The 23,497-nt window shown below is 43.9% G+C and overlaps 1 protein-coding gene across 1 annotated transcript; it reads right to left on the bottom strand.

Moving 5' to 3' along the window:
- Positions 1-19,286: 19,286 nt before the first annotated feature.
- irf2bp2a (interferon regulatory factor 2 binding protein 2a) lies at positions 19,287-21,860 on the bottom strand. Its single transcript, XM_080869077.1, has 2 exons — positions 20,741-21,860; positions 19,287-20,431 (listed from the first exon to the last, which is right to left on the bottom strand). Exons 1-2 carry the CDS (start codon positions 21,570-21,572, stop codon positions 19,707-19,709), a joined length of 1,557 nt encoding a protein of 518 aa, XP_080725203.1. The 5' UTR covers positions 21,573-21,860; the 3' UTR covers positions 19,287-19,706.
- Between the last annotated feature and the right edge of the window lie 1,637 nt (positions 21,861-23,497).

Below are 23,497 nucleotides of genomic sequence, written 5' to 3'. Positions count from 1 at the left end.
CCATGTGTTTGTCTGTGTTTGTCTCACAGTCGCTAGTCAACATAAAAAAACAACCTTGGCATCAATTTGTCAGCTTGTCTGGATGGGTCTTAAAATCAGGTCATTATCGCAGCAGGCACAAATCCGCTCTTAGATTGCTTGAGGTAGCGATTCTTACATAAGGCCACCCAACAACTTCCAAAACCATAAACTTATGAGAAACATCCAACAGGTTCAGACTGCATATCGTTCAGGGTGAGCTCTTGTTTGTACTGACCAGTAATCTGAACCTTTTCCATGTCGAGGTTAACAAGTTGCTTCTAAATTGGCAGATGAAGCTCATGTGCAGATGCACCCACTGGGTTTCTGATGCAACATGTTAAATAATGAGAATCGGAGTGGTACTGCTTTCTGCAGCCAACAAATAACTGAAGGGAAGTCGGGTTTGAACCCCAGTGGGATTTTTAAAGCTGCAACTTAGCACAGACGGGAAAAAAATTACAAAAGTGATATGTTTTATGGGCTTTCTCTTGATTGGCTGTCACCGAGCTAAGAAAATACTGCTCGGCTGTATCCTCCAGAGTGTCACTGCTCCAGTAGCAACAGGAAATTTATGGCAGTCCAAGCTCTCATAAGGTCTCTGGAAAAAAAAAAGAAATAAGATGGAGTCACTGGAAACAGCACACACTGTACTTTATTCTGTAATTCCTCCTTTTACACAACTAATTACGATTCAGTCAGCTTGGTGTCACAAGACTTGTCATCTGTTTGGAGATGACGCCAGCTGCAAGTTGTTCAAAACACAAACTGAGTCATGAGCCCAAAGCATCCAAAATCAGAGTTTGGTTTTGATCCTCGACAGAGAGTTTCCTTTAAAAAATGTTCTGGCAAAATCAAACATTTTATTTACAGTCAACAAAGGATTTTCACTCTCATTTTCAAAGTGAAAGTTCACCTTTCTGAACCGCTCACCACAACGTATACCATTCATTAAGTATATTTTTGACTCATCCTCACCAGAGCGCGCCTGCTTTTCTGGAGGGCACTGCATGGTTCAAGACCAGGGTAGGGCGTGTACCTTCGAGTTTATGTGTGTGTGGGTGGCTGGTTTAGTGTCTGAATGAAACAGCATGGGAGAAGAGGGAGAGGAAGAGGGGGGGAATGAATAACGTGTCAGGCTTTTTAGTTGAGAGACTTCTTGTGTTGATGAATAATTGAGCTGTAGTCAGGCAGAGAGCTATTTCATGAGCTCCTCTGTCTCCTAGATAAAATTAGACCCTTCTCTCTGTGTAGACAGTCTCTTTGAACTGCTACTGTCTCAGAGCATCACTCGGCTCTCTCTACAGCCCGCTTGTGCCTTTTTGAGCAATAAGTCTCAGTAGATATGAGGAGTGAGACAAACATGCTCGGTGGACGAGGGGAAATCTGTGTTATACAAGCCAGGAAGCAGAAAAATTGTACTTTACCGGGCTCTGTTGTAGGTGAATTTCGTGTGTGTGTGTGTTAAACGTATTAGAATAAAAGCACTAGTATTATTCTTGTGTTGATTTGGGGCCCTAATTTGATATTCAGAGCTCCCCTCTGCAGAAGCTGTAATGAAGTTCTGTCTCTCCTCCGTCTACCTGTCATACCAAGATCCCCCAGGCTTTCCTGTCTTTGCCCGGCCTCTGAATACCCACAGCCCATCTCAATCTGTCACTCCTGTCAGACCCACAACGCCACCAAAGAACCCAGAAAGTAGGACACTGAGAACTCATAGCACACACACACACACACACACACACACACACACACTGAGAGAAATGTTTCATAAATTGTAGTGAAAAATACACATTTTGCGACAGAGGCCTCAGAGTCCGTCAACGTAATATCTGGTGTTATCTGTGGACAGCCAGCTCTAAATGGGGCATTCAGTGACTCTTCAAAGCCCCCGTTTCTGCGGGGCAACTCGGGCTGCATTGTTACTGTTTTAATTAGAACTGCTTCTCGCCTGCTCCCTGAGATCCACCCAGCCTCAACATCAAAGCGCTGCTCTGAATAATGATGTACCCCTCCATGCCTCAGGTACAGCCTGAATCCCCACCACCCCAACCCACCTCTTCTCCTTATATCCCTACACCCCTCCCTCCACACCTCTTTGTACCTCTCTGCTTCCCAATTTACTGCTGTTTCTCTGCGTGCTGACATAACACTATTTTGTCATGTTCAGGGCAGCGAGTTGACGGCGGGCTTTCCGTGCGTTCGTGTTCAATGAGGCTATGGTAGTCTGGCGCTTACAGTCTCGAGAGTCAATTTCTTTCCATCTGTCCTCTACGTACTGGGTTTAAATCTAACTTCGGTTCTTTCTATGTGGAATTTGCATGTTTTCTACAGGTACTCTAACCCCTTCCCAGAATCCTCAGCCTATGCAAGTGATCTTAACAGGAGATTCTAAATTGGCCGAAGCAGTAAATGTGAGTTTGCTTATCTGTCTCCATGTGTAACCCGTAGAGTGACTGATGACCTGATAAAGGTGTAAACCTCCCATCGCTCTAGATCCACCACCCAACCCCTGACCGTGCACTGGATAATCCAAAGAAAATTGATATAGATTTAATTTAGTCACATATCTAATTTTTCTGAACAAAAATCATTACAGTCCTTTATCAAAAGTCCAGAAAGCACAACATACAGTAAATGTATGACCTAATTTTACAGATCACATTTACAGAGAGAGATGAAGTCGATTTCATGGCGGAGGTCCCTTTATATCACAACAGAAGAAGAGAAAAAGGAAGTTTGATGTGTTACTTTCGCTCAGCAAACTAAAAGCCTCACAGTTCAGTCTTTGCAATGGAAATGCCAGCTGAACTCAAGGTCAAGCTTTTTGTTTTTTTCCAGCAGCTTTCGACTGTTCGAAATGATCTTCACCTGCATCAGTTACGAGCTGCCTCATCGAACACAGATTAAATTAATGTTGCGTAGCTCAAGATTAGCATTATAAGGGACAAACTCATTTATGGCTGCGTAATGAAATTCATCAGACTGCTAGTGAGGGCATTAACAGGCTCTTTAAATGCTTATTTGTACAAAAGCAATTATTTGTCACTGATTTACAATACATAAGAAGTAGACACACTTAAATGTTGCAAATAAAGAAAGCTACCCTCTTAACAATCAAACAAAGCTATAATAACAAGAGAAAGTAATCCATTGAGAATCTTTCTGCCCATGCTGGGCTCAAGCTTAGCTCTTTCCTTTAAAAACATCACCTCATATAATCCATCCTCTGTCTCATATTGGCTTTCACTGGCGTTCCTCTGTGCTGACTCAGAGCTGCATTCCTCATACACTCCTGTAAACACACACAAGAATGAGGCAACACCAACAAAGTCTCATGAAATATAAAGGTTATGCAATCTCTTGAATCACTGTGCACTCAGCTGATTATTCACTAGGCATGACACCCATTAAGGCAGATCATATTTTAATGAGTTTAAAACATAGTAGCATCTAGGAACCTAGGAAGCAATGCACAATTATGTAACTCTTAACCTTCTCTTGAATTGCATTGTGTATTGTATTCAAAGCAGGTCACGGATCATCCTCCAGTCAGATGGCGGCATAATTGTGGGGGCATAATTTAATAATCTGATTTACATAAAACTGGAAGGGGTGTTTAAAATTGCAAGGAAATCTTCACCATGTGTGACTTTTCAAAGTCGTACAATGTTTCGGCTGAAGTATCAAAACTTTGCTAAAGTAAAGGTTATTTTAGCTCATCTATTCCCCTTTCCTGTAAACGGAAACAAAACATTTTCATTATAAATATAAAATCACCAGAACTTCTTTTAGGAGTTTGTCATATAATATTTCAATATTTAGCAATAATGTAACACAACAAATATATACACTCTAGTGTTCTCTAGTACAAAGTTCATGTAATATAACCTTGTGAGAATAGTGCAACTAATTATTTCCTAAATTCACAGCTAGTTGGTGTCATTTTTAAACCAAACATATTTCCAGTATTTCCACTAGTGCTACATGCTAGGCTAATTATAGCTAAACATAATTCTTACAAGTAAAACTGCCTTAATATAGCAAATTTGTCTTAAGAGGCATAAATGAAAGAATAGTTTTGACATTTTTAGAAAAGACATTTGAAAAAATAGTTATTCAATAATGAAATAAACAGAACTACTGGTAAACATGGCGCAGTAGCCAGGAGACAGCTAACTCAGCTTAGCATAGCAAATGAAAACAGAAGGTATGGTTAGCTTTCTATGTCCAAAATAGAGATATACTTACAAAAGTCACAAGAAAGTCCCTCAAAAGACATGCAGAAAGCCCCCACTACAACTTTTTCCATTCCCTATTTGTGAAATGTTGTCAGTGACTAAGGATTTTTCTGAATAACTGTTGCTATTCTTAGTCTTTAAGCTAATCTAAACACTTCCTGACCTGCCTCTTTCAATGTATTCTTCAATGCATTAGCCAAATGTTTAACTAATCCTTTAAGAGCAGCAGTGCTAGTTTCAGGCTGTACATGTGATGTACAAACCATGTTTCAGCCCAGAAATGATGTAAATTAAGACTCCCTGCTACAGTAATAAGGTCAACTGAAGAAAAACACATGTTCTTGTATAAATCACATTAGCAAGCATTGCAGAAGGGATTGAAAATACATAATTTTTCCAACCTTTATATTCCACCCCTTCTTTTGTTACAGCAAGCTTAGCACAGTAATCCTACTTTGAGCGTGCTGCATTTGAATTTTTAATCTTAGGTAAAGGCGGTGTGCCGCTTTGCTTGTTAGGACGAGAATAGCAGTGCTACAGCAAAATTACCATGTGGCCTCCGACATCTTCATCAGGCAACAAAGTGCCTATTTTTGTTTGTTGTCTGGATAAAGGCCTGTCAGCTGGCTACAAGGCCGGGATTAATTGCCGTGGTTGAGGTGATGTAGTGTTTTCTTTGGTCATGTATTGATGGGGGTTGCTTTGGCCCGTTTAACCTGTGAGGCCTTTAGGGAGTAGAACATTGAGAGCAACCTAAGGCCAAAGTCTGACGCATCTATCATGAGGATTACATCACTTACACCATCAAAGGTCAGTCACATTAGGTGTTCACAGTTTCCTCTGTGAAAGAGTTGCAGCAGTTTAAAGTGTTGCAGTGCGTTAGCTGTAAAATGTCAACATGTTTCTTTGCAATTTAATCATTTTGTGTGGCGTCGGCTTCTCTTCTGCCTCAGTTAATGATGGTACTCAGACAAATAGATGGAGTTTTCTAGAGTAAGTCTTTCTACTGCAGCTTCCCGCTGGGAAAACGACCGTACTGAGAGAACAGTGAACTCACTGTACTCTATTTTTGTGTTATTGGATGAATACATGCATGTTTGTGTTTGTGCGATGGGGCGGGGTGGGAGCAGGGGGGTTGTGTTAGCGTGGGCGAGCCAGTGAAACAAAAATCAATGCTGTAATTGGCGCGCACCTCCTGATGAAGCTATTTGAGAATCGCAGCCCCAGAGGTCACGGAGAGGATGACCCATGACGATGACATCAGAGCCCAGAGCACAACAACAAACGCGGTCTTGTTGCAGCAAAAACAAAGGATGTTTGTTTGCCGGGTCCTTTTTTCTCTTTCAAGATCCATCCTGTGAGTTGAGAATGTGACGACGCAGTACACTGACCTTTGTTTCTCTGGTAACAGACTCTCTCTGTCGGTCTTCAAAGTACTGAAGGGGGCGAGGGGGTGGGGCTCAGAGTAGCCTTTGGTGTTGAGTGCTGATCACATGAGAAGCTGAAATAACAAAGCAGCCTGATCTACACACAGTCATGTGAGTCAGATCTCTAAATACCTGGACTAACACTGATTCCTGATCAAGTAAATAAGCATAAAGGAGAAAATGAGCCTAAGAAATGCATATTAAAATGGATCTATAAATCCTATACAGCCCTACTGTGGAAGTACATTGAAATAGTATCATGACTTTCATTTCCCAGCCTCCTCAATGTCCCAGACACTGAAGATAACAACACCAGTGCAATGAGTCAGCACAGTCATCCATCCTTCTAAGGTTATTGGCAAGCCCCTCTGAGGATAACATGACATGACAGTGGAGCTGCTAAAGTCTTCTGTCTCCTGCCTCTTCACAGAGGTGTACGCAGTTATGAGGGGAACAAGATGCAAATTGCAAATGTTAGACCAAGCATGAAAATGCGAGGGAAAGTGATTTATGGTGCAATCTGTGAGTATCCCTCTTAATTAATATCGTGTCATATTGTCCATGGACGAGGTTTCTCTGATGAAGCACGGGAACGAGAAGACACTGGAAATCCTGGACGGCTTTCAGTAAAGGGGCACCGAGATAAATCAAAGATAGTTTTTGAAGTACGAGCCATAAGGGACGTGTGATTAAGTAAATGACACGGCGTCTTTCTCGCACACGGCAGGCCAAACGTGGCTGTAATATTACTGCCACGTGTGAGATGAATGGAAATGGGAACGTTGTGTCATTTACAGCCAGCAGAGAGTGTTAATGGCAGTGTGATGGCTGACATTAACATTTCAGGCATGTAACAAGCTGCCGGCATGGAGCAGCTACCTGCGATTCGTGCACATTATCACCAACGTGATAAGCCAAAGTCTGTGTTACAGATTGCTGCACAATTGTGTTATGTGTTTATATACCACCTTGCATTTAATCGTGAAATATTATTACGCTTTATTAATCCTCAGGTTTCTTCCTGTTAAAAGGGGGTTTTTCTTTCCCGCTGTCACCAAGTGCTTGCTCAAAGAGGGTCATCTGATTGTTGGGCATTTCTCTCTATTTATGTAGGGTCTTTACTTTATTATATAAAGTGCCTTGAGGTAACTGCTGTTGTGATTTGGCGCTATATAAATAAAACTGACTTGAAATTGGTTCTCACATATTTGTATACCACTGAAAAATGCAAAGCACGGGATAATAATGAGAACTACTGTAAGGATGTTTTTAATTAAATGAAAGGAGTCTGCACAAGTGTAATAAAATAGCAGCTTCAATACTTACCCGATGAAAGAAATACAAATCACTTTTTTTCTTCAATTAAATTGTAGTTAAACTTAGCAGTTGTGGTTATTGAGTGAATGATAAATGATGCGTCTGGTATTTCTATATCATTTATGTTATGCAACAGGAATGCAATGTTTTTATGTGAGATGACAATAAAGCTCTTACAAAACTCTTGAATATGATAATCGTAATGATTGTGAAAGTAAAATCAGATATCATAGTATAAAATTATGCAAGGTTACATCAGGGTTTCTCTGATTCTGTTGCTCTTTCTATTCTGATGCCATATAGGGAAATATATAACAGATATACTGAATTGTTGGATTTGTCATTACAAATGACATTACTTACGTGGGACAAGTTGAATCATTTCATATAAGTCTCACAGGTAAAAAGTGCTTGATAAAATAATTTAACCTTAATTTCCATTTGGTAGCTGTTTAGAAGCGACCTGGATTTTTGGAGTTCAAACTCCATCTGCTGATGACAATTGTGTTGCTAATGGACAACCAAATGGGCTTTTACATTTGTTGTGGATGTCAGGAGTGAGCTCTGAAACTCTAGATGAAATGTAGTTTGGATCAAACGCTGCATAAAACTTTGATTGTGACAGGCTATCAGCAGCCCCTCCCTTCATGTATGAAAGGCAGCCAGAAATACTGCCAATCATCGGAGATAGAGAGCGCATCCAGTCTTTGTGCTCACGTCTGTGCCCGTCGCTCAGCCTGGTACTGTCAGCAGTTCCGCACCCCCTCAGGATTCCCGCAGCGCCATGTGGCAACGAGGGTCACATTGCATTCTGGGAGAAACTCTCCTATGATCCCCCTCTGGGCACAAACCCCCACCTCTCCGCTAACAATCTTGCCCGGTCTCCTCCAAAAATTCCTCTGCCCCCCAGGGCACTGCACAGCCCAAAATAACAGGACACATCAGCACTTTCATCTGCACCCCTGAGCAAGCTCAGACACTGCAGCAGCAGCTGTTAGACCACTCGCAGGCACGGATAGTTCTGAAAAGTACTAAGGCACTATAGTTGGCACACCCCTTTCCCCCTCTAGTGATACGAGCACAGACTGAGCCAGACTTGGATAAGAGTGCCAAGCTAGGTGGGGCTGACAGAGTTGTCCTTTAGCCGTCCTTCAGAGAAAGACACTGTAAGATGAACACACTGCATAAACACCAGTTTGCCGCTATGGTATCCTATTAAGGCTAAGTCGGGGTATTAGATGGTAAGGTAATCAGTGACATGTAAGGGCTTATTGTCAAAATTTATACCACGTATGGCCACAAGATACATTCTTAAACTCCTCTGGCCTTCCTAAATTTCCCTGGCTATTTGATGAAAGCCACAATACAGACAGAGCAGAGAGAGTACTGAGATAAAGGAGGATTTCTTCCTGGGATACAAACTATACACTTCAAACAAAGCACAATACAGGCTGTTCCACAGATAAATATATTTATCGCTGTAAAATAAAAAAAATAATGGTATCAGCAGAGTAGCAGAAAAAGTTACTTAGATAAAGGTCACAGAGGCCGGTTAGGTTACTGTGTCACTTTGTAGATCAACACAATAAAACACATGACCTCTGTTGAAAGTTGCGACTTTGCAACAGAGAAGCCTGATGTATCTGAAGAGATTGTTTCGCAACACCTGATGGAGGAGTATAGACCTGCCGGTAATAACTCACAGTCAAGCTGTTTGCTGCAGGGTACAAACATCAACCTTATGTGCAAAGGAGGAAACAGAAATATGTACTGTAGTGTAGGAAGGATACAAAAACCTCAGTACTTTGAAGATAAAATGATTTAGATATTAAAATATTTTTTTCAAAAGCATTATATTTTGTTGTAAAGGATTTCTTTACTTTTAAAGGAATGTGACACTCTAATTATCCATGAACATTAAGATTAACGTTGAGCTAACCAAGCTGCAAAACATGAAGACATGAAGCTGGCTCTCATAGACGGTATAAAACATTTTTCCAGGTTGGAAAAATAAAGACAGCATTGATCTGCATTGATCTGCATTCCGGCGGCTACCAGATGGCAATACCTGTGGTTGCTAAAAGACTTCCAATCCCATAGATGTCTGTTGGCTTCTGTCTCTACCTCTGTTAACGCATTCCTGCTGGACTTATAGCCTCATTCACTCATTTTGGGTCATATTAAATTAAAAAAGGTTGTGTTTTGTAAAGCTTGTTCATACCATGTTTCAAAATGAAGAATCTGTGATATCAAACCTCAAAAGACAGTCAGCTGTCAATAACAGGAAATTACCCAGTGAGCATGTAGTCTAATATTAAAACCCGCCCTTCTACTTTTGTGACATCAAGATGACAGAAAGGCTCAGCTCAACACTTCAAAACAAGATTTCACAAACCAACAAATTACGTAAAAGTAGGTCACAGTCATTATAGCTAAGTTGTCTTTTTTAATGTGTTATGGCTCCAAGAGGGACTCAGTCCTTATACACTTTTCATAAAGTTAAATAATAGATAGAAATACTTTTTTATACAACCTGCTAATTTAGCACTGACTGGAAAATGTTAATATCTAAACATTTCTTTACCAAGACTATTGCAACTTTGTGTGACTGGCTGCTTTCAATACATGTAGCGTTAGCTGCTAGCTTTTAACTTCACTTTAGCTCTGCTAATTGGCATCAGAGAGCTCGACTCAAATTGACTGTGGTTAACATACAAACCATCGAAGAAGGCTATACTCCAGCGCTGGTGAGTGATGCTCTCTTATTTTATAGGTATGCTACTTAATTAGCAGCTAGCTGTACGTTAGCCAAGCTAGCTAGTCGCTTTTATCATGTAATGCTAAAATCCAGGTGAAGGTAGCTTCACTTCTCATGTTTTATTCCCAGATGCCACATTTTATAAAAAAATATAAAAAAAACTTTCTTTTTTTGAGTTTTTCTAATTTAAGTTAAATTTAATTACAAATCCCATGAACTGTTTCTTCAAGGCACTTTATAAACGTTTAATGGTGTGTTGCTAAATAAGTCACAAGCCTGCATTTCCAAGTTCCTAGTTGGAATTTGATTCTGGAACTCCCCCTCAACTCACATTTACCACTCAGAAAGTTGAAGCAAAGTCGAACCAACCCAAACGTAACATTGCAAGATGGCAACACATAACGTAAACAGCAGTAAAACTGTAAACTTTTAATCCCTTGCACTGATCAGGCTCTACCCATGAATGTGTTTTTAAGGGCACAAACTAGTATTATGCTGTACTACTAGTGAAACCAACCAAAACGAATCCTGTTTTTCCTCAAATTTTCTGGGACATGCTAACTCAGAAGTGACATCACTCCCAAGTTACAACATCCGAGTTCTGAGGTATCTGGAGCGAAGCAAAAGATTAACCATGAGAAAACCCCAACAGCCATTTGCTGAGACTGGTTGGGGGTAAAGGTTGAATGACCCAAATGAAGTGCTGACACTTTTTAAACCAGACCAGCAAATTTTACTGCAGCAAAGATATTTGGTCCCTGATCACATTTACTTAATAAACACAACTGACCATGTTCAAGGGTGGGAAGCCAGTTAGGGATGATGCCCTTCCAGCAGCTCTTGGTGGTTGGCTAAGTCCATGGGGGTTCATCATAACCCCCCTTTAGTAATGCTCTTCCCTAGCCTGGAGAGTAATACAGCTTCATTGAGCATTTTTGAGCTGGAGTTTAAAAAGAGGAAGAAGAGTGTAAAGTGTAGCAATAAGGTTTTCTATGGACTGTGTGTGCTCTCGCTGTTTCCCTGGCAACGGACATATTGACATGCTGCAGTGCTGCTGCTGGAAGTTGGCGGGCAGCCAGGAAGTACCCTGCCTGCACACAATCTCACATTCAGTTCTTTGCCAGCACTATCACTCCAGCTTCACGCAATTCCCATCTCACTTTTGTTCCCCATGTTGGTGGGTTTCTGAGACCAGCTGAACGCCAGTCTGAAGACTAATGACTTGGGTGGATTGTGCAGCGTGTGTTTGTTGGGTGTTGTTAGGCAGAGAGAGGAAAAAGAAAGACAGCACGATGGGGGGAGGGAGAGCGAGTAAGAGCCAGAGAAAAACATGGAGGTAGGAGGGAGGGGTGAAGTCTGTGCCATGCGGTGCTTGCATGTTAAGATGAATAGAGGGAAAGGAGAGGCTTGTGTTATGTTACAGGAACATAGTAGAGGCTCGGGGGGTTGGGCTCTACATCAACAGATGGATAAACCCGAGAGAAGAATGCGTGCCAAGCGCCAAATGTATCAGCGGCTTGCTGGGGCATGAAAATGTCAGGTGTCAGCGGCGAGCCACGCGGTCGCTGCTATTTATACAATCCACCATGTGCTGAATGTACACATAAGGCCTTGTGAACGAGGATGACGGGGGCTAAGGGTAGGAGTATTGCCATGCAGAGGAGGAGGAGAACTGGATAGATGAGTGGCTGACTCACCTCTTTATCTGCCATGGATACAGACAGCCTGAGAGGAGCCTCTGTGGCCCTATGTGTTCACTTGGGTTGGGCACGGAAATGTCAACACTACAGAGGGTTGCACATATCTAACAACCTCATAGAGGGATAAGGGCTAGCATTATCTCATCACTGCTGGGAAAGCTGTACTTAGATCTGGGGCAAGTGTTGACTGGTCATGTTAGGAACACACAAAACACACACTAGCTACCACATTTCATGCTTTCTTTTTCTGCCACCGTCTTCGAGGGGCAACAAAATGACACATGCAGCTCGGAAAGGAAATTCGCCACAGCTCCATGCTGACTGAAAGCAATTTAGTGGGTTCTTACTCTCCAATTAGTGACCGGCTGGTGAACGAGTAACCCCATCAAAACACATCAGTTGGCATTTTGTTGCACGGCCTTTTTGCAAAGCCCTCGGGCTCTATGTCAACTGCGTCCTTGTCCAGACAAAGCCTCCTAAACCCGGGATTTCATTTCCACATTGTGCCCCGGTGTCCCCTTCATTGTTGATTTTTCCACTATGTGCAAGGCCAGGGCATTTGTACCAGTCTGTTAGGCCCACGTCAAAAGGAAAAGTATCTGCTGTTGATGGCTGGGCCATTCTTGTTATTCATGTCATGCCTGGTGGTTTAGTAGGGCAGGGTGCAGAATTTTCCAGAAGCAGCTGTGTGCTAGTGAAACTGACAGCGTGCCAGCCCGAAAGGGTTTCTATCTCTCTCCTCTCTCTCTCTCTCCAAAAGCCTCCCGCCCCTCCCTTCCCCTCCATCGGCATGCTTGGCTCGACGCCCGGACTTACTCAAACTCACACTCAACCAGAAATATCCGCTCTCTCCCCCCTCCTCCCTCCCTTGAACATATCCCTCTGGCTGAACAGAGAAGCTTCCATCACTGCGGATGACATTGGATCATTTTTCTCCCCCTGCACATTCCAGCCAAAGAGGAGGACAAGGGAGGGGAGCGGCTGCTGTTCCTGCTCTGTGATTATATCATTACAGAGCAGCAGACATGTATACAGTATATCAAGCGCAACCTGTCATTAGCATACTTTATTTCGTGATGGCTAAATACAAGTGCGCTTTTGTTGGATTCAAATAGATGGATGGATCGCCTTTGTGCCCGCACGGCAGAGTTAAATCTGCAAATGCTTTCCTCCGAGCACTCTGAATTTCACTCCATCAACCTTGAGCTATAAAAACCCTTCTGTTATTTACTGTACCATTATCCGCCACCCCCAACCCCAGACACCTGTTGTGACATAGCTCTGCCCGAGCTATCAGATACTCCAAAACGGCTCTGCTTGCGATCTAAATAAACCTGCCCGAGCGACGCAGGTTGTGTAACGCACTCGAAGTCACCGGCTCTAATAATAGACCACACCTGTCAAGCACAGGCCCTGCTTGTTCTCTGTGCTGACCTGACCTCCTCTCGCTCCTTAACGCCAACTCAAATGTTCCGCTGCTGGGAAGATAACCTAAACAGTTCCCGAGAAAATTAGTTCAAACAAACACAGAAAACAATAGGAGCAGAGGGGGAACGAGAGGTGGAGGTGAAATCAAGAGAATAGAGCACTTGATTGGCAAGGGAGACCAAACAAAGGCGATAAAAGCTTTATTCTGCCTCTGTAGAGATTGTGCTATGGCTGCCACTATAAGCCTTGATTGACAACAACATTAGCACTCGGTGAAGAAATGGCTCCCACTCACTGTTATGTAACATAAAAAAAATACAGCGAATTTGTGGACGGGTGTTCGTACGTGTGTGTGTTTGTGTGTGTGGGCATGTACGCATGACGTATTCCCAGATAAAAACAAAAGTGACAGGATATCTAAGAGTGTTGTTCTTATCTTCTGACAACTGTATGCCTTTAAGGAGATGAAAGGCGATGTACAACACACTGAAGATCTCTCAGGAATCCTGGATTTATGCAGCACATAAAAGTTGTCTCAGACATTTTGTGTGTGTGTGTGTGTGTGGTGCTTTGTTGTTTGGCAACACGACAGTGAAAGTTTAATTGCGTGTTTGCGGCGGAGGCAGCTGATCTCGTTGCACGCAGACACGGAGTGCTGTGTCCCGGCTTGAACTGGCCATAATTGCCCCCCTCCCTCTCTCGTCCCCTGGCCATAACCCTAGAGAGGAGCAGGCAAGGAGCAGAAAGGGACGGCAGGAAATGAGCAACCCGTAATACATCACCACAGATCTGCTGACACACCCCAGGGACCAAGCGATTCATCAGACCACCAGCCCGCCCTCTCATCAGGACATTCAGATACAGACCAGCAGTGCAAAGAAGGCTGCAATCAGAAGGACGGCTAAAACATTTTTTTTGCTGCATCATATCACTGCAGTGTTTCCTTTTTTTGTCTCAACATGAATCATGATTATTAGAAATGATCTGTTTAACCTCTGTACTGTGACCGGGGCACACTCGACTCTCCGTACATAGGCTTGGCATCATTATTCAAGCTTTAAAGGCAGATGGCCCTCAGAAGCCATCGCATCCATGAAATCCAGGCTCTCAGCTGACTAAACAAGCATCTTGGGGGTGCAGAGAGACAGACAGTCACCTGAACACCCCCCCCCCCCCCCCCCACACACACACACACACACACACCCCCACACACACCCACACACACACACACACAGACACGCAAACACAAGCTTGCACACTGTAACCACCACAAGCTGACAGCTCAACCAAAGCTTCATTCACCAAACACACAGGGGAAAAGACAGCACTTTTTTGAGCAACACTCCACCAGACAGTCAATCACTATGATTGCATCTGAGTTTCTGAAAAGGTCTGGCTCCCAGTCCTTCTGTATATATAGTGCATTTTCATGAACTCTAGTTCATTTTGGATCTTTCCCAAAAAAACCTCAAAGCACTGAAAATCCACAGCAGGGCGGCAGGCTGAGGATCCTTCTAGATCAAAGTGTTGCTCGCTGCTCCCGTATTTACTTTTAGCATGGCTCTTATTGCCAGCTAAATCTAACTTTAGTTTGGCATGTCAAAGGCAGCAGCAAGCATCTTACTACCCTGACTGGCACGCACCTCCCAAAGGCCCAAAATACTGTGTCCGGAAGGTAAAGAAGTCGTGGCTTCTATTAAACACGACTGCATTTCTGTCATTATTAAAACTCTGCAGGGGTGTGTTTATGTTACAAATGTCTCCAGTGGAGCAAATTTAGACCTCCTTGTGGCCTATTTTCTCCAGCCATGTTGTTATGTACCAAAAATTCTCGATTGCACGCGATAACAGTCCCCTCACACGCCTCCTGTTTTTCATTTGGCATAGTAGCACCACGCCATCTTATCAGCTGATCCTGAGCCAGAAGCTAGGAGTAGTTGCTCAGCAGAAAGAGGAGGGATTGTGCTGGGCTCGGCTATAATATGAGAGAAAGCCCAAATGCTCTTGGATCAGTCCCATGCTTTGTCCTCATCCCTCATGTTGCCTCTCTCCCTCGTTCATTTTTCATCCTCTCTCCTTTCATCTTTTTCTCCTACGCTTCTCTCCTTCCTCTGCATCCTGCTCACTCTCTTCTTCCACCTCTCTCTCTCTGCTCCACTTATAAGATTTGGCAGCACTCCAAGATCTGAGAAAAACATTGGAGGCATAGCCTCGTTCTGATGTCTGGAAAGAGGGGGAGACTGAGAGAGTGAGAGAGCGCCAGAGTCCTCATTTCCATTTCACAGACTCCATTCACTGCAACACCAGAGCAAAAAGGGAGAATACAGGAATACGGAGAGATTGAGTCAGAGAGAAATGGATGGATGGAAAGATAAGGCAGGAAGCGATCGCAAGGAAGAAAAATGGAAAATTAGGTTCCCAAACCGCAGCGATAAAGCTAATAAAGAAATCCAGAGACAAACATGAAGCATGAAGTGAGGGAAAGGTGTCCCCATACTATCTTTTAAACAAAAAAACAAACAAAAAAGCTGTGTGTGCCCTCTTAAAGACACTGTTTTTGTGTATGTTCAGTTCCACTGCCATCCAAAACTACATTTAAACACATGTAATTACAGCAGAGAAAACACTGAACAATTCATGGTGCTCTTGCAGTAAACAAGCCTCATACCAGTTTGAGGGGAAAAACACACATACACACACATTTGGCACTCAGCATTGTAATCATCTTAACTTTGCTGGCCTTCATGGTAAACAGGCCAGTCAGATGTAACACCCCCCGGCCCCTCTCCCCACTCTGCGGACCAAGCCAAGAATCAGAAGGGAAATTTTACACATCCTGCGGATCCTCCTAATTGCTGGTTGAAGCCCCAGCTTCTCCCCCGGTGCTGAGGAGAGAAACCGTCATTACCAGTCTCGCAGGAGCCCGAGCCCAGCACCAAAGGGAAACTTTGATTGATGAAGAGAAAAAGAAGCAGATCTGAGCGTGTCCTCGATACAACATTTGCTGTGACCTTGTTTTCCCTGACAGGTCTAAAATTAACCAAGCGGCTCAGTTATACTGGGAGTGGAGAAATGTAGACCAGATTCTCCTTTTGGCGCGTCCCCGTCTCTGCTTCGCTTTCAGGGGATTACAGCAGCACGAGCACGCCTTTTGATTTATTGTGCTAAACATGGATTCATTAGTGAAACAGCTGGCTACATTGAGTGCTTTAGTGTCTCCCACACAGGCCTTCGCTCCCTCCACCCACCCACTGGACCATATTCAACATTTTTTGATGTAAAATAAATGCCTAAGGATTAGAATTTGTAGTTGTGTTTTTCAATGAACACGCTGTCAGCATTGGCGTCACGCTTGGCTGATGTTTCGAACAAAACGAACGTCAACAAATACGATTATCTTTTTTAAAAACGGTGTCATTTTTTGAGTATTTTTCCATACGTGAAGGAGAAACGCTTATCTGTGCGGTCAAGTGCTAGAATAAACTCATCTAGTGCTGTAAAGACAACAAATATGAACTCTGAGTTTTACTATCGCGCCGACATCTTTGCGTAATGCCCGAGTTAATCATTACCAGGAGAGGCAGCCAAGCAGCACACACTGGCTGCGTCACCTGTCTGTTATTGCCTTTCACTTAGCTTGATTAACTGGATTGTGTCGAGTCAATATCGATCAAACAGTCAGTGAAGGATTTTATGACCATTGATTGGACCCGCGGCCGCCTGATGAAAGATCGCCGGATTTCAGGGATATTTCAAACACTTGACTGTAGCCCAGCAAAAGCCCCAAGTTGCTATCCGGAAGCAGTGGGAAGAGAAGGAATCGAATTAAACTTTACCCAAGGTTGGACTTGGATTTCACCCGGTCAGGTTTTCTATAAATCATTTGAGGGTAAAAACACATCAAAGTCAGGAGCGTTCGCCTCACAAGCAGGGCTTAGATATTAAAAATCCCTGAAGGTTCGTGTAAGTAAACATAATAAAAACGTGAGTCGTTAACCACAAATGGTTCCTGCGTGATCGTACCGAAAGCAGGAGAGATGATTCACTTTTTTTTTTTTCTAAAAAAGAAAAGATGTATAATCAGAAAAATTAAATCCGAACTTCATGCTATCAGCTCTGTGCGGCCCTGATCCTCACATGCAGGCTGTTTACAGAAAAGCTCCCTCCCTGCATATTAACCAACAGCCTGCACTAGAGCATCTGCCGTGCACCGATTTCACCGGTAACCACGCAACACCAGAGTGCTGTGTTATGACAGAGCCACTTCCAGGGACACAGTATCACTGTATTAGATATGGCGCAAGCTATTTCAGTCACCACTGGACAAACAGGTACTGCGTCTGCTGTCATATATCTTTACGAGCACAGAGGAAAGCGAGAGAAGGAGACGTGTTCATTTACGTCTCATTGCATCATCTTTCCAGGTTATAAAAACCTGGCTCTCAACTCTGATATTCTCAGATGTGGCAATTTTAATTTGGTTGGCAGTATAGTGTGATAAGGAACAAGTAGGTCAACGAGTCAACTGATTAACAAAAAAAATTTAATAAAATCTCTGAGAACACCACGTAAGGTGGAATAAGGGCGTGTTGTTGATGAGCACAGTAAAGTGCTGTCCTTTATCAATGTGGGCTGCATTTCTCGTTTTAAAGTCCAACTGATAAGATAGCTTTCCAAAGAACGGAAAAAGGGTGTATAAACAAACAGCTGCCTGGAAAACGCGCACTCATGAAAAACACGTTTCAAGCTTTAAATCATACTGTAAAAGCGTACGCGTGCTCTGAAGTTACCTTTAGAGTTTCCTTTATCCTTTGCAGCCCTTCCAGTCTTCTCGGTTAGGGGACAATAATTATACCTGCTATTCTTAGTCGGCTAAATGGGCGAGTGCAAAGGCTGTGTTTTCATTCAACATCATGAATCAATCAGTTAATCGGGGACACCATGCAGCCTGTTAAAGAAGCGGGTAATCACAGCTTTCAGGTGCCTTCCAAAAATACCATCTTAAACATGTCTGCCAGAGCAAGAAGGTCAGTAAATCCCCGGCTGAATAGCAGATTCATGGGCACCACGGTGAACAGTAAAGCAACAATGTCAGAGCAGTTTGTGGGCCTTTAATGAAGAAGAAGAAAAAAAACAATCTGCTTTTGGATTGTGTGCTCTGTTTGAAAAATCAGGGAGCTAGCAAGAAGCAGATTACGTCTGAAAATAATTACGCAACTGCCTGCTAACACCAAGCCCTCCTTTCTGCTAGATATCATCCTCCATGTCTGGGTCTGTGTGGTCAGCTACTCGGGAGCTCTTTGTCTGAGAGAGAGCAAAAATAGTCTCAGGATTGCTTTTCATCTAGACATACAGTAGCTGCAGTTTGTCACTTAATGGCCCACTGTAAGCTCCTCAATGCTTGTAGAGACCAGTAAGGGCTGCCATTAGCGATACAAGAGTTTGTAGGGGGTTTTGTGCACGTTTGTGTGTGACTCCACTGTCAAAGAAATTGCAGCAGCAGTTGCATTTACATTTGAAGGCATACAGAGCGAGGCTGGCATGTAAGGCAGCGTGGATGTTTACTCCGTTCTCAGCGTGGGGAAGGGTGCTGCATTATGAGTGCATGTTCAGTGTGACACAAAAGGCTAAAACCGAAAGCAAACAGTGTGTTGCTGCAGTGCTAATTGTACCTAACGTATGCTTGGAGTTGGTTTGTGAAGCTGATTTTATTCATTATCTGGAGTTTGTCAAATGCAGACTAAACCAAAAGTATGTTTTTTAATAAAAAAATTCTCTCTCCTTACACATATATATATATAGGGAGAGAGAGAGAGATAAGTTATATGTGTAATAAAACAAAAAAAGCCAAACACCTTTGTGACGTCAGACACAATCTGCATACAAGCTTGGAAAATACACGTCACCAGAAAAAAACCCCAAGGGTGGTTATTTTCAGGAAAAGTCCAAATTTGCGGTCACACGGCGTGGTTTGTACTATTGTATCATGTTGACATTCATGCACGTTTTCATTACTGACTCGACAGATTCCAGCTGACTGAACATGACTTGGCACCTAGTTCTGCAATCAGTTACAGCGATGCACAAAAGTCGAGGACAGTGTGTCTTGTAGTTTTTTTCTTTTTTCTTGTTTTTTTCCCAGCCAAGCTTCTCCATGAATCACATAAGACATGTGTGCATAAAGAGAGACAGAAAAAAAAAGGCTCTTCCGTCCTGCAGCTTGAAACAGTAGCCTGCTCATGTTGTGCTGTGTTGTGTTGTGTGCAGCGTAAATCAAGTCTCCTGAGCCGTCACAACAACAAGCCTGCATGTCAGAGCCGAGAGCGCTATCTCGTCATCTGTCCACAGCCCCTTGTGTCACTTATTCACTCAAAATGAAGCAAGCTCAGACAATATGTTCATACAAGATCAGAAATTGTATTTGGCAATTTTTAAACAAGTGCATACAAGTACAGCTAAAAGCATTTTTAGTTTTGCCAAGTGCTCGTAGAGTAGCATTAGTCACATTCTACGTTAAACAGGAACTGCCACCAGACCTAGAAGTACATCAAGAATTTTTTGTTAAACATCAACAAAGAGGAACGTAGTTCATTATAATGAGTACATACCTTTATCTTCAAAAATATAGAAACACAATGTATTCAAAAATCAAAAATTATACAACCATGTTTTACGAAGTATACTCTTCCCTTGGGTCCAATATGTACAAGTCCGTTAGTTTGTTTGAATGGTATGTATGTGATATTTATATATTTATACTCATATTTTTTTGCTTCCCCTCCCCAAAGAAGTGTTCAGACAAAAAAAAAGAAAAAAATCAAGGGTCCCTCTCCTTTTTTACTTTGACATCTCCTGCAAGGATGGTGGCGATTTCTCCTTGCATGAAAGCCCATGGTACGTTCGAGCCAACCAGGGGGCATTTCTCTCCACTTGGACAGTACACTTCACCCGTGGCGCCTTGCTGCTTTATGCTTTCCCTTGAGCATGGGAAGCAGAACTTGTGAGAGGGCACAGACGGGCACTGAACAAAGTGTGTGTCCTCCAAACGCTCGTGGCACAGCGTGCAGCACAGAGGTATGCTGCTGGGTACAGAGGAGTCCGGAATGCTTTGTGGGGGGTGCACTTGGTCCATGCCTGGCACATGGGGGGTGCCTGCACTCGGCGCCTCTCTCTGCGCCAGCCTCCTCTGATTAATGGAGGACGGCGACAGGGGACTGCTGCTGTTCCTCCGGGTGGTGGAGTGGACTTGGTTGGCGTCCTTGGGAGAGCTGTTCCCACCTGCGTTGTCTGCAGCCATGATGAGCGCCGCCATGGGGGACTGACCATTCTGAGCTGCCTCCGGTGGGGTGGTGCGGGAGTGAGGGGATATTGTGGAAGGGGGAGAGGCGAAGCTTGGCGGGGGAACTGGAGGCATTTTCAGTCCGTCAGTAGGTGGTGGTAACCACTGCTGTCCCTCTCCGTTGAGCTTGGCAGCTGTCGCCTCTCCCTCCGGTTCAGGTGATGCTTTTCTCTTGTTGCTCCCCCGGGGATGTTTTCCTCTGTCTGGAGGTAGGAAAGGGTTAAACAGAGCAGTTGAGTTGCACAGCTCATACAAGGATCAACAATTAGCCTGAAAGGGAGATGTGAATTTTGCCAATTCGTGCTGCACCACAGGCTACAAAACAATAACAAACACAGCAAAGGATTCAAAAAATTTATTTATAGCCCTTATAATATTAGGGCATGGCTTTATAAATACCATTTTTACCATCTTGACACATTCCTGGGTGGAAAATTAATAAATCGGTAATAAAAATTACAATTTTAAAAATGCACAGTATAGATAAAATATTCCTGCCTTTTAATGCTCACCTGACTTGGAAAGAGTGGGGCCGGGCTCATAGACCATAGCTCTTTGTGGCATGGGCACATGGTCCTTCTTGTACCTGGTCTCGAACGTGGTGTGCAGAGCCATCAGGTCCCTCACCGTTTTGCCTTTGCCCATCCAGTCCGGGTCTGCCCTGTTTTTGTGGCTCTCCGAGATCTCCGGCGTGAGACTGTCGGGTCTGTGCTTCTCCTTCAGCTCTCTGTCGTGCTCGGTGCTGGAGACCGAGGCGGGTCTCTTGCCCATGTCGGCGGGACTACCGCCCGCCAGAGTGGAGGAAAGCCCGATCGGGTTCCTGCCGTTGACGGCATGCCCCGGGGTCAAGCCCCCGTTAGGCAAAGGCACTAAATTCGGGGGCACCGTGTTATTCCTGCGCGGGTTGGGGCTCTGGCGGTTCAGCTCTGGTGGCTCGTCAGGCTTAGGAAATCCATTAGGGAGCTGGATGCCGTTTGTCTGCCCTCTAGGCTGATACTCTGGACCCAGCCTGGGCGGGCGGTCGGACAGAGGGTAGCGGTCCAGAGGCTGCGGCGGCCGGGAGCCCGGATCTCCCCCCGCAGCGTGGTTGATCGCCTGGATCTCCTTCCCGGAGAGCTGCGACTTCCCCGGCCCGGGAGACCTGCCCTCCTGAAAACCGTGAGCCCTTTTAAGCTGTCGGGCCGTCTCGATGACAAACTCAATGCGGTCTGCTCCTTCGTAGTTGACACATCCCCTGCAGACGGGCTCGGTAAAATCCCAGATCATGGCCCAAGGCATGCGGGGCAAGTCGCATAAATAACACGACTGCCTCCTGGAAGAAGCAGCGACCGCCGCGGACGACATAGCGCTCGTCGTCGACCCCCCGAAAAGAAACCCAAAATGTTGCCTTCTTCCCCCGCTCTCTCTTGTTTTTTTTCCTTCCTCCCGAACTCCCCCGCAAAAAGAAAGCGAATAAAGAGCAATTTCCGTTAGTCGAACAACAACAAAAAAATGTAATCTCGTCCTCTCTCCGACTTCTAGAGCAACAAGGTTGAAGTTTTAGAGGGAGAAGTTCATGACGGTGTGTACTTTACTACGGCGCTCCTCTATCTATCTCCACTGACTCTCCTCTACTACTGGCTCAATGTAGAAAGTGACGTCACAGCACTAAGCGCCTACATCCACTTCAGTTTCTATTGACTTGATTTCTTCGACAGACCCCTCCACCCCCCCTCCACCACCATCACTACCACCACCACCACCTCTCCCCCCACTTTACTGCAGCCTCTTGTCACTCACCACTTTTCTCTCTCTCTCCCTTTTTTAATATTTTAACTTAATCACCTGAGCTTCTGCCAACAAAAAAGGCACCCAGTTCAGCTTCAGACTCCGGAATAACCCACGCTACTGTTATTATTATCATCAAACCTGCAAAAAAAATAGGTCCACCGGTACCAGCCTGCACGCTGCTAAAAGAAATATGGCTGTAGGTTAGCAACAGACCGCCAGGGGATAATAAAAAAAAAAGCGACTTTCAAGCTCCTCCGGTTGCTGCTTTGTCCTAAATTCAGAGCATTATCCGGTTCAGGCTGCAGCTTGTTTTTCTCAATGCACCGCGCCTCGACGCAGTGAGCTGCTGCTACTACTACTGTGCACTGAATGAGGTGGGTCGACCCTGAGAAAAACAGCAATTGTAATCCAATGGCAGATCTTATATTTATACAGAGGGTCTCAAAAATGTGTTATTGTAGCACATGGGCACAATTTACAGGCTTATTGGAGCGACTTTACAGCCCGCATTTTCTCTCTTTTATTTGTGCCAGCTCACCAGGGTGAATTCAGGATGTACACTGTTAGCCTTTTAGTTATGATTAGATAATATTTTCCTGGCTTGTTAATGTTTAAAGAAAAGAATGAGAGAGGGAGAGGAGAAGAAGAAGAAAAAAAGGCGCCTCCACCAGCCAGTAACCAGGAAGCTCAGTCATGAGGTGGGGATTTCCAGCCAGTGTGTTGTGAACTTGAATGGATTGGGGTTACAGCATGAATATAGCCTGCTGTAGCTGTGCCCACATATATATATATATATATATATATTTTTTTTTAATATTCTTGTGCACGGAGCAGTCCAAATCTGCCACTGCTGAAATGAAATGAAATGGCACTGGAGTGAATTAGCGATTCAGACTCATTTCAAGCGACTTTAGCAGTCAAAGCAGCTCAACAGATATTAGTATGAAAGATTTAACAAGATTAATGACTCCACTCTAGTGTGGCATGTTTTACAGAAAGGCAAAAAGAAAGAAATGTTATTAGAAACAGGTCATGTGGCATAACCTCAGCCAAAATCCCCTGAAGTAAAAGTGGAGAGGCTTTTTGAAGTGGAGGAGTTGTCCCAGTAGTTCATTCCTCCCTCTCATCTGGTCTCATTCCAACTCATTGCAGCTTAGCCTCAGGCTTTGGGTGAGGCAATGCGTCTGAAACCTGCAGACACAAAGCAGGATATGTTTGTGCAAGTCCATGTGACGTTGGAAAAGAGGAAGCAAGATGTTTAGTCACGTACCCTCATCTGCCTCACCCTTCGACAGAACATCAGGCTATTCTGGCTCCCTGCCTGCCACCGTGATCCTGCGCTGTGGCGTTTTCTTCAAAGGATTACCAGAAACAAAACAAGACACGTATGCTCATGTGTTACCGCCAAGTACGTTGCCATATTGTTTTGTTATTCCCGTAAAGCTGCCGCTATGTGAATGGGGACATTTTGCAGTGAAAGAGGATATTTAAAGAAAGTT

This window comes from Rhamphochromis sp. 'chilingali' (genome assembly GCF_963969265.1).
Source record: "Rhamphochromis sp. 'chilingali' genome assembly, chromosome: 20".
Taxonomy (NCBI): Eukaryota; Metazoa; Chordata; class Actinopteri; order Cichliformes; family Cichlidae; genus Rhamphochromis; species Rhamphochromis sp. 'chilingali'.
Note: the sequence above shows the minus strand (reverse complement) of the source record. Positions and strands in the feature narration are given on the sequence as shown.

What these genes read in the sequence shown, in the direction of transcription:
- irf2bp2a (XM_080869077.1), bottom strand. Translation starts at nt 21,572, where the DNA reads ATGTCGTCCGCGGCGGTCGCTGCTTCTTCCAGGAGGCAGTCGTGTTAT. An exon ending in CCCCACTCTTTCCAAGTCAG is followed by an intron (nt 20,432 to 20,740) that starts GTGAGCATTAAA and finishes TCCTACCTCCAG; the next exon opens with ACAGAGGAAAACATCCCCGG.